Source organism: Octopus bimaculoides, chromosome 7 (assembly GCF_046866305.1).
Source record: "Octopus bimaculoides isolate indiv1 chromosome 7, ASM4686630v1, whole genome shotgun sequence".
NCBI lineage: Eukaryota > Metazoa > Mollusca > Cephalopoda > Octopoda > Octopodidae > Octopus > Octopus bimaculoides.
In genome coordinates this window covers 66,319,459-66,334,785 of record NC_142934.1, presented here as the reverse complement: position 1 = coordinate 66,334,785, position 15,327 = coordinate 66,319,459, and the positions used below count along the sequence as shown (strand labels likewise).

The 15,327-nt window shown below is 38.1% G+C and overlaps 1 protein-coding gene across 12 annotated transcripts in view; it reads right to left on the bottom strand.

Moving 5' to 3' along the window:
• Positions 1 to 15,327, bottom strand: part of LOC106872834 (putative protein phosphatase 2C T23F11.1) — a 228,587-nt gene that overhangs the window by 19,411 nt on the left and 193,849 nt on the right. For all 12 annotated transcript variants that reach the window (XM_089355465.1, XM_052969735.2, XM_089355466.1 and 9 more), the window contains 3 exons: positions 10,898 to 10,963; positions 5,749 to 5,822; positions 3,368 to 3,509 (listed from right to left, as the gene is read on the bottom strand). In XM_089355465.1, coding sequence (XP_089211591.1) covers positions 3,368 to 3,509; positions 5,749 to 5,822; positions 10,898 to 10,963 — 282 coding nt within the window. The remainder of the gene's footprint in view (positions 1 to 3,367; positions 3,510 to 5,748; positions 5,823 to 10,897; positions 10,964 to 15,327) is intronic.

The window sequence follows — 15,327 nt, the reverse complement described above, 5'->3', positions numbered from 1 at the left end:
ACTCAAAGCTTTGTCCAGTTCAAGAATATATCCTAGAATACCTTTTCAGAGGTTGCACACAATTCTTCCAGTAATTTTTTTTTTTTGTCTATTCTTTCATTTCTAATTGAGAATCTTTTAGTGTAAATTTCAACTTTGGGAACAAAAGAGTGTTTGCAGGAGCCAAATCTGGAGAGAAGGGAAGCTGGGCATGACAGTCAGCTTGTTCATTACCTAAAAGTTCTAGATCGAGAGTGATGCATGATGCAGATGCATCGATGTGGTGCAGCATCCATGCTTTGTTTGCCCTTGCCTCAGGTATCTTCTATCACACTACCTGTACAGCACCTTAGAACATCCAATTAAAACTTGTTATTGATCATACCATCATCACCATTTCATCATCATTTATTGTCCACTTAGTCATACTTGCATGAATCAGACAGAATTTGTTGAGACAGATATCCTCTGGTTAGATGCTCTTCCTGTTAGCCAACCCTCATCTGTAATATTTTCCCCATAGCTAGACATGTTTTTCACAGAAGACTAGAAACACACAAACTTGTTTGTATGATAAGGATGCACATTTATAACCACCATGTGATGTCTTCACAAGGGTACACACAAAGATACTACAAATATGGGCTTCTTTCAGTTTCCATTGACCAAAATCACTCACAGGGCTTTGAACAAATCAGGGCTACAGGAGAAGACACTTGCCTAAGGTGTCACAGAACCCAAGACTATATGGTTAGGAAACAAGATTCTTAACCACACAGACATGCTTGCACCATGTGGAAAAAAAATCTGATGAATGATACTCTTCCAATAAAAGAAAAGCAATCAACATCACCTTCACATCTGAGCAACTGTGAGATATTTTTCTTTAATCACATCAACAATGATCCAGCCCACTGCAATGACTGCCTTTTTGCTTCATATTTCATGACCATACACCCACATTTAATCACTTGTTATGACACTTTCCAAAAAACTTTCATCTGTATTCAAATGATCAAACAGCTCCTGACTGACTGTGATTTAGTTCTCTTTTTTGTTTACTGTATTTTCCAGCATACAAATCAACATAGCATATAAGTTAAGGTAGATTTTTCAATTAAAAAAAAATCAATGTTTAAGTCTACACTCACCAATTACAACTGCACATCAATATGAACACACAAAGTAAGTATAAAGAAAATTAACAGTAACTAAAATTTTATATGCCATCATGGCGGACCTGAAATGTAAACATTCAAACATTCCAAATCCTGCTGAATTTCACATGCAATTTTTAGTCCTCCAAAGGTGTATAAGTTGATCTACCTTTTCTTGGTTGCAAAATTTTGGTCTGCAAAAATTTAACTTATATGCTGAGTGCCTGCCTGCAAATGCAGCACAAATTTGCATCAAGACAATGCATTGTTTTATGTTGCATTGTATTTTAGGTCATTATGCGAAAACCATATACAAATGCCAAACAATGCATTGTAAATTTTTCTTTTAAAATATGGCATGGGTTTATTCAGATGCTTATTTCTTCAAAGACTTCACAGATAGTTAGGTGATGATTTTCACAAAGCCTAGCATGCCCTTTTCTCAATGTGATCATTATTTGTTGTCACTGAAGATCATCCAGATTCAGGATCATCTTTGATAGATGTTCTTCCCAATTTGAAACAAAATTTTACACAAGCAAACTGCTTTTCCAAATCCTTCATTGTTTAACAAACAAAAGGTTACCAATCAAGTTCACTAAACATATGTTCACTCCAGCATGTGTAAATCAATGACTAGTATGGTGTGAAGTGGTTATTGTTAGACTGAAGCTGAAGGCTAACTTATTCACAACATGCTGCATTGGCCAATTAGCATGCTATTTTTTCAAAGTGGGACAAACCTCACAGTTTCAGTAACACTTAGTCACTACATACACCTATGAAACCATATTACACACTCTAAGCATAGATAAAATCCTCAAATTATTTACAATCTCTAATTCTTATGGTTGCTTAAGCCACTAGGAATCTACTCCAAACTATCTTATCCAATAAGTCCCCATTTCTAAAATGGTAGATTCTGCAACTGTTTTTGTAACAAGCACAAAATCATATGATGGTTTAATGCATTAAATTGACCCTTAGTATTTAACTAGTAACTATAGTGTTAGCCTGAAAACATGAAAAACAAGCTTAGTATGTAAAGGGCTGTAATTAAATACTCTGCAACACTCTACCAATTCTACCACAAACCACTCTTGACAATAATTGTTTCTAATTTAGTCACAAGATTAGCAATTTTGAAAGGTAAAGAGGCAGGGGGACAGTCTAATACACTGACCCCAATGCTCGACTGGAAGTTTATTTTATCTACCCAAGAAGGATAAAAAGTAAAGACAACCTCAGTAGGATTTGAACTTGAATCATGAACTAATCTAACTAAATCTTGTGAGCCATTTTGTCTGTCACTCTACCAATACTGCCATAAAGATGTCCGGCTGATCCTATAACTTTCTTAGTCAAGAGGAAGATGGGCTCCCATGCCCCTTCTGAGATGGATGGAAGGTCTTCCTCAGACCAGATACCTGAACCAAATGCTTGTGACAACAATGTGGATACTGTTAAAGATACCCAAGAACCAGGTGGTGGTGTCAAACAGAGTAACTGATTAATCCTACCACCCAATAAATAATAGAAGTCATGATTTCTAGTGGTAGTCGACCTTCCAGTCAAGCCAAAGACACAACATTTCTATTGGTTTTTTCAAATTGCTGATACTATTTATCAGTTGCAACTCATGGCTAAAGTACCACCATTTTTCAGCAACAAATTGAGGTTTGAACTTGGAATACACAGAGTAAGAACAGCTACAACAAGGTATCCTGCCTGATGCTCTAACAATTCTGCTAATCCACTGCCTTGGACTGATGCATTTTTTGTCAATCAGCCCCAAAAAGGTGAACAGCAAATGATTTTTAAATAGTATAGCTTTTATCATTGCTCCGATGCCAGAAGAGATTTGAACTCAGAAATTTGGGGGATGAGGGTGCAAGTAGATTACACTGACCATGGTGCTCAGTTGGTACTTACTTCATTGATCCTGAATAGATGAAAGGCGAAATCAACCTCAGCAGAATTTGAACTCAAAACTTAAAACTGGAGAAAATACTGTCAAACATTTCATCCAGCAATTCTAACAATTCTGCCAACTTGCTATTTTTGAACTCAGAACATAACAAACATACATAATGAAAGAAAGTAAAGTTGTAATGCTTAATATCGGTAGTAGAACATCAGTCAATGAGCTCTATCAAATGTCTATAAACAACAAGTTATTGGAGGAAAGCTATTGAAAAAAAGGAAGCAAAGAATATTCTTGATAAACAAACCATTAACTCGGTTCAATTCCACCCAACCTCCAGCTGCAACAATTCGTCGGGTTTCATTATCATTGCTTGGTTTGTGATCAAACGATAATACTTCCACCATTCCTGCTACACTAGCTACTGCACGAGAATCACCAACATTACCCTGAAAGACAAAAAAAACACAGAGAAAGAATTCATTTTATGTCCCAGCTTAAAAGAAAAAAGAAAGATATTACAAAACCAAAACAATAACAAGCAAATGAGAGAACCTCTACATGGTTATCCAACCTGCTAGCAATAGCAGTTAAATCTCTCTCTCAACCTAATTCTGCTGCCTTATGAAAAAAAAAACACTGGATAATGTCTGGAATCCAGTATTCCAGAATATCAAATGGTATGGTCATGGCTGGAATGGCCTCTGATCATAGGCCTGTCTGCTCCATTAACACTGACCAGGGAATGAACAAACAGACCTGTTTGCCTCATTTCTGGTGGGGAAATGTTTGTTTTATTTTTTAACTGCATAGTCAGAAAGGGAGAAGCAACACCCATTGACCTTAATTTTTCCACGGTTTCCAAGATTAGTGGAAGGAATGAAGGGAGACAGTTGACTTAAAACCAGAGACCTTGCTAAAGGCACCCAAGAACCAGATGGTGGTGTTAAACTGGATAACAAATTAAATCTATCTGGCTTGCATATTCACCTGAATGGCATGTGATTAGGTGATAGGGTGTCTAGCCAGTTTCCTGAAATTAATGCTGCAAATGATTAGATCATTTGCATCACAGAGTTCCAAAAGCTTTAATCCCTCGTTTTGTGAACCATAATCTCCATGCACATCAGTCCAACTTGTGTGTGTGTAGGTGAGTGAGAGAGAGAGAGAAAGAGACAGAGAAAGAAAGAGAGAAAGAGTGAGAAAGAGCAGAAGAGGGCAGAGTTGTACATGGAGAATACATGTACCTCATGTGTACAACATTCAAAAGAAAATCTGGTAATACCTGTGTGTATGTGTGTGTGTATCGGTCTGTCTGTCTGACTTGATGTGAACACTTGAAAGAGAAAAAAAGGCAGTCTCTTTGTTTATGCCCTGTAACCTAGCAGTGCAACAAATAGAGATTGCTATGAAAAGAACTGAGGTTGATATGATTTAAGGTGGTCCCATTAGCATAGCGAAGTTCAATGACTTAAACATGTAAAAAGTATACCGTGTGTATATATGTAGATATGTGCATGTATGTGCATGTGGGTATATGTGTATATGTGTGTATATGTATATATGTGTATGTAGATATGTGTATATGTGCATGTGTGCATATGTAAAATGTGCGCGTGCACACTTGCACGCACACAAAACTATGTGCAGGCATGTACATGTGTGTGTATGTATAAACTATGTGAGTGTCTGAATTTGAATGTATTGCTTAATCCCAGTTCTAGCTCAACTGAGCTAAGCTATTATCAAAGTCATTCCTATGCTATCATTTTAGAAGTATGCAGGAATAGCATATCTAATATGCCCTTTCTTTATTTAAGACAGCCCTTTGTCATTTGAAGAAGATTTGGTTGTTATTTCCAGCAGACTGAGCAATCACCTACTACTCTTCATCCTCTCCATCAATATGATAATCTGTAAATACTTAGTGCAAATTAATTATTTATATTAATATATACTATCCATTATTAATGATCACCATTGTTATTGTGTGTAAGGCTAGAGGGAATTGGTAAAGATGGTAAGGATATTACTGAACTATTTCTAGCAGGTCAAATGGCTATATAGAGTTAAGTGGTTGGATGAGATAAAAGCAAAACAGATGTAACAAAAACACATCCCACTGAAGTCACCATAGGAAAACAGAAGCAGAAGAAGTAAAAAAAAACAACAAAAAAACAATGAAACACAAAGCCAGCCATTATAAAAGTGGCTAACATAAATGTTGTATACAGACCAGTGGTGACTTCCACCAATTCCCCTGGCCTTATGCACACAATAAAAATAATGATCATAAATAATAGATAGTATATACTGATATAAATAAATCATATGCAACAGGCATTAAAACAGATCCTCTAATTGTTATTGCACAAAACAGCATGTATAAAGAATTTTAAGTGTCACCTAAAAAAGAAAAAAAATTAGGTTTAACTTAAGCTAAGCTTCATGTTTTTAGCCAACAGGGTGAGAGTTTGGACAAATATAATCATTTGTTTATATTTGTCCAAAGTCTCAAAGACAGCTACAAGATGTCAAATTTACTTTAACAGACATTTAAAATCATCAATACACCACCCTTATGTTGTTACAAGGTAGTTAGAGGATGATGACAATGCCCAAGACCTTTGCAATCTCTTCCACACCACCTGCAGTTTATGTTAAACAGAGAAGATTAGTGTTACTTACACAATAAAGCTTATTATTTTTCAGCAAAACTACAAGAGCTGTGGTACCAGCCAGTTCATCTTTCATCGTATCATCTGAAATACAGTAGACAATAATAATGTAGTGAACATAGTGTAAAGAGGAAAGAAACATAGAAGAATGTAGTCAAATAAAATTACATTTTACGACAATGGGACATCATCATCATCATCATCGTTTAATGTCCGCTTTCCATGCTAGCATGGGTTGGACGATTTGACTGAGGACTGGTGCAACCGGATGGCTACACCAGGCTCCAATCTAATTTGGCAGAGTTTCTACAGCTGGATGCCCTTCCTAACGCCAACCACTCAGAGAGTGTAGTGGGTGCTTTTATGTGTCACCCGCACGGATTTGGTTGCTAATTCTTATAGGCTGTTGTTCAACCTATAAGAATTAGCAACCAAATGTCCCTTAAATCATACCTTACAGGAATGTGAACAGACTAGCACTGGTTGCCAAGCAGTGAAGGAACGACACAAACATAGGCACAAAGAAGTTTTCTCACTAACCACATGGTTCCAGGTTCAGTCTCACAGCATAGTACCTTGGGCAATAGTCTACTATAGCCCTGGGGCACCAAAGCCTTGTGAGTGGAAATACATAAAGTTGACTAATACTTAATTTATCGACTCCAGAAGGATGAAATGCAAAGTTGACTTTGGCAGAATTTAAACTCAGAATGTAGCAATGGGCAAAATACTGCTTAGCATTTCATCCAGCATGCTTACGGTCCTGCCAGCTCACCACTTTCATAATAATAATAATAATAATCCTTTCTACTACAAGCAAAAGGCCTGAAATTTGGGGGAAGGAGGTGAGTTGATTACATCAACCCCAATGCTCAACTATCAACTAGTACTTATTTCACTGACTCGGAAAGGATGAACTCACAACATATAGACTGATGAAATGTTGCTAAGCATTTTGCCCAGCATGCTAACAATTCTACCAGCTTGCTGCCTTTAATAATAATAATAATCCTTTCTATTATAGGTACTAGGCCTGAAATCTTAGGAGATGGGGATAATCAATTTCATCAAACCAGTGCTCGACAAGTACTTATTCTATTAACCTCAAAAGGATGAAAAGCAAGTTAACCCCAGTACTTGTTTAAGTGTGGTGCTTATTCTCTCAGCCTCTTTTGTTGAACTGGTAAGTTACGGGAATGTAAACAAACCAACACTGGTTATTAAGTGGTGGGGTGAGACAGACACAAAGACACACACACACACACATACATATACACACAAGAGGCTTCCACACAGTTTCTTTATTTCTTTACTGCCCACAAGGGGCTACACACAAAGGGAACAAACAAGGACAAACGGATTAAGTCAATTATATCGACCCCAGTGTGTAACTGGTACTTAATTTATCGACTCTGAAAAGATGAAAGACAAAGTTGACCTTGGTGGAATTTGAACTCAGAACGTAGCGGCAGACGAAATACCGCTAAGCATTTCGCCCGGCGTGCTAACATTTCTGCCAGCTCGCCGCTTCCACACAGTTTCCATCAACCAAATTCACTCACAAGGCATTGGTCAACCTGGGGCTACAGTAGAAGACACTATGTGGCTGCAAAGCAAACTTCTTAACCAGAGAGTCATGTTATAAAAAAAGATAGGAATGTTACAGTTGTAACAGTTTTTGACTCCAGGACAGCTCATTTAGGGTTGACAGATGACTGATAACAAAACCACCCATTAATTAAAATGATCCCAATAGATTACCAAAATCAGAATGTCTTTCTTTGCCCTCTCAACTCCTTTTGGAATCATATTGACTCTGTCATGGCACAAGTAAGTCTTGGGCATTTTGAACCTCTCCAAATCTGACAATAGTAGATTTCTTCAAAGACAGAGAGAGTTGGAAGAAGAAAGAGAAGAACTGACCCCCAGTACTTGAGTGGTACTTTATTTAACAACCCTAAATGGATGAAAAATAAAATTACTTTAGTAAGATTTGAACCTAGAACACTGAGAATCAGAACTAAAAATGCAAGGTATTTAATCCAACATTCTAACATCTATGCAAATTCACCACCTTAAAGAATAGTAATGTGCTAAACTTGATGTGCATAGCTTACTGTTAGGCATATATTCTCCAGCTTAACCTTTTACTGCAGATATTAGATATACCCATTCAAAAGTTCATTACCTGTAACTGTGAAAAGCAGTTTTATATACTAATCTTTCCTTTTGTTGCGGAATGTTATATTTGAATTTTTTTTTTTTTTTTGTGTGTGTGTGTGTTGATATATGTCATGTTCATCAAGGCTTGAAGAAAATAGATATTTAACAAATATTACTAGAGTAACTATGAAATTTAATTTTGCAGTTAAAGGATTAATCACCTCTACCATTGTACTCAATACTGTCAGAAGTTTAGGTCATATAGCATTTGGCTTCTACTGGGAAGAGAATAGAGCAATAATGGAAGATAGTGGTTCAGTTTACGCATTGTAACATTCTAAACAGAAGCTGCTTTGCTTGCTCAACAATCACACTGGAAACTAAAATGGCCAATAACAACTACCTAAAGAGTATGCAGTATGGTGCCTTAATAGACTGAAGTACAAAATACCAAGAGTGCAAAACCTGTGGCCTTTTCATAAAGACCTTTGATTGACTACTTCTCCACTTCATGTCTGCTTGAGCTGATGTAACTAAGGTTACTTGAAAACAACAGCAACTGCCGCAACAGTAACTAATATACCCATACGAAATGAAAACAGCAACCTGCATGAAGTATCTTTTACTAATCAACAGGTAAAGATAAACTCTGATAGCAGATTAGTTGTAAATTCTGATTCTTCAAACACCAAAACTTGAGTAACTGAGAGCTGAAATTGGTATTTAACAGTAATTATAAACATAGATTTAACTGAATAACATTAAGTCAGGGAAAGGAATATTAGTGAAATTTCTGGAGAGATAGTGTGATTGATGAAACATATTACACTAATGACTTCAAGACAAATTGGTGCTGGTTTAATGAAGCCAATTATCATGTCATACTAAATACAAAGTGTGTTTCCTAAGCCAAAAGCTTCAAAGAAGATTAAATAGCTGCTCATGATAGCTACAACAGCAAAGCGGTTGAGTTATTACAGCATTGGAGAGAATGCCTTGCAGTATTTATTCTCTTTCTGTGCTCTGGCTTTCTGTGCTCTGACTTCAAATCCCGACAAAGTTAACTTTGTCTTTCATTCTGTCAGAGACAATAAATAAAATACCAGTCCAGAGTAGTGAACTGATGGAATTGTTAAAGGATCAAATAAGATTGCTTCATAGTATCTGTTCTAGTTCCTTTACATTCTGGGTTAAAATTCAGGCTAGGTGCAGATAACCAGGGTTGCTTACTAATCACCTTATCAAAAAAGCATCTCAACTAAGCTAGAATTGGTTAATGTGGACAGATAGACCTACAAACAACATAGTTAAGGTTGTAATAAAAATACTCAGGCTTTCATCTAATGTTGGATCAACAGCAGCCAAATCGAAAATGATAGGGCAGCTGTCACAGTGTAACAGAGTAACTTTAATTACCAAAGGCTGCACTGACCACGAAGATACAATTATTGGGTTTGGTTTCATATAGTAGCATTTTATGTTCCCATGTGTTGGACAATACAGTAAATTTGCATTGTTATTCAAATTATCAGAGTGAATGTGACAGCAATGGTTTAAAAATAGTTTAATATGTTTATAAATAAATAACACCTGTCATTGTTTAAACCAGGTCAACCATAATTAAGCACACCTATAAAATATATTCTAGCCTTAATCATTCAATTATTTTCTCAAACATTGTGTAAAAATTATTCTATAATCAAATATGAGGTTAAATATGATTTGAGGAAAATATGGCTGATATTTCTACAAGGTTAAACAGTCACTTGAAGGCTCCCAGTGCACAAATGACATGTACAAAAGAGAAATTACAGCCTTGAAACAAAATATGTAAATTTTGCATTAGTTCATCACCACAGACATTCTAATCTTCCACAGTTTTAGACAAGAGATTTGCATTTGTTGGGTAGCTGACTCCTGTAGTAACACTATGATTTTTGATTCTTTCCCCACAAAACAATCTGCTCTATTGTGTTTGCACTAGATTTTTATTGTTATTGAAATGCTAGGCACAGGTGTGGCTGTGTAGTTAAGTTTGTTTTGAAATTACATGGTTTTGAGTCCAATCTCACTGCATAGCCAACCATTTCTTTTCTTCATAATAGCTGAACTGGAAAAAGGATTAGTGCCCATGACTTTCACAGGCCCTCTGAGACTGTTGAGATTGATGTCCCATTTAAACTGGTGTGCAAGTTGGTCTCCACAGAAAAGATTTGAGCAAAGAAGCATTTCCAGTGGGCCAACATTCTGGTGAGAAAGGAGAATGTGTAGTGATTACTGTGACACTGGAGTGTTGGATATAATATGGAGGATGTCTTCTGAGTGAAATTTAGTTGACAAAAACTCTACAGATGGCTGATGTGAGTATGTTCATGTGTATGCACACAAACACACACTTCTACATTACATGACCAAATATAGTTTTGACAGAAAACACAGAGAGAGAAAACATCACTCCTGATGGTCAGAGGTTAAAGTATGTCCATCAGTGATTAAACATCAATTAGTTGAGTGGCCTTTCTATACATACATTCCAGGTTGTCTGTGTATGTAATAGAAGCACTGTTCCAGATGTGGGAGAGGAACATCATAAGTGGGTCTCACCTGTGCCCTGTTGAGTATCAGCAGTTGTTAAGGGCTGAAATATTTTCTGGCCCAGCACTGTTAACACTTTGGGAAATAAAATTATAATCAAATCAACACTTTGATTGCCTTTTAACATTTGTTGTTTATTGGCATAACTGCTTTGTCATGAAACGTGCTCTGGATTGTGCTCATTCCAGTATATTTTCATTCTATCCATAAAAACAACAGAGAGAGAGAGGGGGGAGGGAGATAGAGAGAGAGAGAGAGAGAGAGAGAGAGAGAGAGAGAGAGAGAGAGAGAGAGAGAGAGAGAGAGAGAGAGAGAGAGAGAGAGAGAGAGAGAGAGAGAGAGAGAGAGAGAGAGCGTGTGTGTGTGCTTGTATGCATACATGTGTCAACGTACTGCATTACCTTTCAACATTTCAGTATCTAATTGCAAAAATCCTTGCCGTAAAGCCTCTGCAATGTTTGCACGACCTATGAAAAAAAGAAAAAAATCAGCATCAGGAATCTCTCACGAAGTTTACTAATATATTAAACAGAGTTTTCAGAAGATTATAAACAAATAACATAATCAATCTCGACATATGTACTTCTATATAGTGTGTGTGTGTGTGTGTGTGTATGTGTGTAAACATATCATTGTGTATAATATATGTGACGTAAGATACATCAGATTAAAAGTAAGTATGAGTGATAATTATGCCTGTTCCTAAAAAAGGGAACTCTTCTTGTTATGGCTTAGTCAGGAAGCAGAGGCAGTACCCATGGCCTTCACAGGCTCTTCCAGTCCGGTGGTGTTGATATGGTTGATATTTAGTCTGAGCATCAACAGTATCAATGCCTGTAACAAAAAAAAAAAAACATACAGGAGAAGAGGGAATTCCAGCAGGTGGACACCCTGCAATGGACAAATTGGGTACGGTAGTTAGTGCAGCAACCAGAAAGTAAGGGGGAGGGAAGGAAACACAGTAGGCTGTAATAAGAGGAGGAGAGACAAGTATATGAGATTGGGACAAGTATATGAGATTGTATTTAATGATTCTGCAAAGAAAGAGGCTTGGAGAAGCCTTTATGAAAGACTGCTGAATGTGGAGAATGAATGGGAGGAGGAGAGTCTGCCAAAGGTTGACCCAATTGAGGGACCAGCTATCTGAATCAACAGCACCCATGTAGATAAAGCAATTAAGGATATGAAGACAGGGAAAGCCCCTGGCCCATCAGGAATCACCACAGGGATGCTTAAAATATTGAACAGTATGGGTTATGGTCTTGTCACCTACATCGGAAATTAGGTAGTTCATGAAGAGGTCATAGCCAATGACTGGTGTAGCAGCACCATAGTCAACTGCTACAAGAGTAAAGGTGATGCTTTAGATAGAAATAACTACAGGGGTATCAAATTACTGGATCAGGTGATGAAAGTTACAGAGAGGGTCATAGCCTAAAAAATTAAGGAGAGAGTTAGCCTAGATGAGATGCAGTTCGGTTTTGTGTCAGGCAGAAGTACCACTGAGTTACTGCTAGAACTGGACACGAAGTTTAGGTTGTGGAGGCAAGGTCTAGAATCGAAGGGCCTTAGGATTAACCTAGCAAAAACCAAAGTTTTAGTAAGTAGGAAGGCTGTCAAATCACAACCCCCTTTGGGTAGATGGTCCTGCTCAATCTGTAGAAAAGGCGTAAGTAGAAACTCCATACAATGTACCAAGTGTAAGCTATGGACACATAAAAGGTGCAGCAATATCAAAGGAAGGTTAACTGGGAAAAGTTTTTGTGTGTGACAGATGCACTGGGGCAATAAACACTGAAGATGTACAGAAAACAGATTCCATCACATGCCAGGGGAAGAAACTAGAAGTAGTTGATAGTTTCCGCTACCTAAGTGACCAAGTCTATAGTAGGGGCAGTTGCTCTACGAGTGTAGTGACTAGAGTAAGAATAGCCTGGGCAAAGTTCAGGGAGCTCCTACCTCTGCTGGCAACCAAGGGCCTGGCCTCTTGCTCGGGTGAAAGGTAGATTGTATGATGCATGTGTGCGAACTGCCATGCTACATAGCAGAGAAACATGGGCCATGTATGCTGAGGAAATGTGTAGGCTTGAAAGAAATGAAGCTAGTATGATCTGCTGGATGTGTAATGTCAGTGTGCATACAGACAGAGTGTAAGTGCCCTGAGAGAAAAGTTGGGCATAAGAAGCATCAAATGTGCAAGAGAGGCGTCTGCAGTGGTATGGGCATTTGATACTTATGAATGAAGATAGCTGTGTGAGGAAGTGCCACTCCCTAACTGTAGAAGGAACCTGTGGAAGAGGTAGACTCAGGAAGACATGGAATGAGGTGGTGAAGCATGACTTTCGCACATTGGGCCTCACAGAGGCAATAACGGGAGACTGGGACCTTTGGAGATATGCTGTGATTGAGAAGACCCAGCAACTAAAGTGAGATCACAGCCACGCATATGTGGCCCTGTTAAGAATACCCCTGATGCGTCGGGTGATATGAAATGCTTGAGACCTGTTGAGTCAAGTAAAACCAATATCGTAGCTGTAGCCAGTGCCCCAACTGGCTCCCATGCTGGTGGCATGCAAAAAGCACCATCTGAATGTGGTCAATGCCAGGTCTGCCTGACTGGCTTCAGTGCCGATAGCATGTAAAAACCACCAACCAATCATGGCTGATGCCAGTATCCCCTGACAGGCTCTTGTGCCGGTGGCACGTAAAAAGCACCACCCGAAAGTGATCATTGCCAGGCCTGCCTGACTGACTCATGAGTTGGTGGCATGTAAAAAGCACCCATAACACTCTCAGAGGGGTTGGCATTAGAAAGAGCATCCAGCTGTAGAAACATTACCAGATCAGATTGGAGCCTGGTGCAGCCACTGGCTCTCCAGACCCCAGTCAAACCATCCAACCCATGCCAGCATGGAAAACAGACATTAAACGATGATGATGGAACTTATTGTATCAATGGTGACTATCATTAGATGTTGAGTAGATGAACAGACAACAAACTGTCAACCGCCAGGATCAACTAGTTCAGTATGCAAACGACTACTGTCATCTGTAGACATAGTGTGTGCAGATGAGATATTTCAGTTAGCAAAAGACAAGTGTCACTAAAGTTCAAGCCAGATGTTCATGCCACAATGCTCAAACAGGTCGTTCGGTGTGGAAAAGTTGCACTGGTTTGGGCAAGTTACCCAACTGGATGATAATAAAGAGAATATGTGCACTGCAAGTTTGTTTCCTTGATATCAATAGTGATTGTGTCCTTGTGATATCAAAGTAGGTTAGAAGTCATCTCTCCATTTCACAATGTATGTCACAATGTATTTATGCATGAAATCAAACAAAAGCTAGATTCAGCAGTGTGTTCAATTCTGATTGGAACCTACTGATCTGTTAAGACACCAGTATTATACACTGTGTGTGCGTGTGTATATATACTAAATATGCTAGTGTGTATACAATGTATGTTATTTCAGTCTATATGCTATTACTTTCATGGCTGTGTGTTAAGTAGCTTGCTTACAAACCTCATGGTTCTGGGTTCAGTCCCACTGCGTGGCACCTTGGGCAAGTGTCTTCTACTATAGCCTCGGGCCGACCAAAGCCTTGTGAGTGGATTTGGTAGACGGAAACTGAAAGAAGTCCGTCGTATATATGTATATATATTTATATGTGTGTGTGTGTCTGTGTTTGTCCCACCAACATCGCTTGACAACCGATGCTGGTGTGTTTATGTACTCATAACTTAGCAGTTTGGCAAAAGAGACTGATAGAATAAGTACTAGGCTCACAAAGAATAAGTCCTGGGTCGATTTGCTCGACTAAAGGTGGTGCTCCAGCATGGCCACAGTCAAATGACTGAAACAAGTAAAAGAGTATATGTGCAATTGTGTATGTATGTAATAATGCATATATGTGCGTCGGTTTGTATATACCTATCAGCAATATATACAGAATCAGTATGTGTGTTCATGCTGTAACATGTTTATGATACATGTGTTATTTGTATTTCCTCAATGTATGAATATCAGTGGGTGTATATGTGTAGGTACATGTTTATAAGTTTTCTACTAATGGGGTACGGTTTTGTACGCTTTTACTTGGAAATGAATGTACATCTGGCACATCTGTGTTTCACTGGCACACATACAATATTGTCAGAGAGCTTGCATTTAGTGTGTGTGAGTAAGAAAAAATAGATAGACAGACAGATGGATGGATATATCAGACAGAAATATATAAAAAGCGAGGGCATATGTGTTGTGTGCAAGTGAGTGCATCTGTGTGACAGGTATTGATCCTTTTAATGTTCTGACAGCCAGATTACTATCATTAATGAGAATACAAACACTGACTCCACCTTCTGTTCACCCTTGATAAGTACTTGCTCCACCTTCACATTCTGCTGATACTCAACAGACACAATAAACCATACTACATTAGTACATACATATCTCGCCACACAGTTAAAAACCAACATCTATCATAACAGGCTATATGAAGAGTAATGGTGGTTTAATAGTTTGATGAGAAGTGAAAACTGGAAGGACGATGGGATGAGATCAAAAACATGACCAGTGGATATGTAGTAAAGAGTCTGAGATGTGATCCTCATTAATCCTTTTGCCCTGAGAAATGTAAATTCTTTATTGCCAATGCATTCACATCCACACATTCTAACCAACAACAATTGTAATTAACTATTAATCACATTAATCTCACCCAGTTATCTGTTTTCTAGATCTCAAAAAGCCTTAAAAGGAAAAAAAGTTAGAAGAGAAGGAAGAAAAAGGAGGAGGAAGGAGGAGGAGTAAAGAGCAGAGGGGAGTAAAGA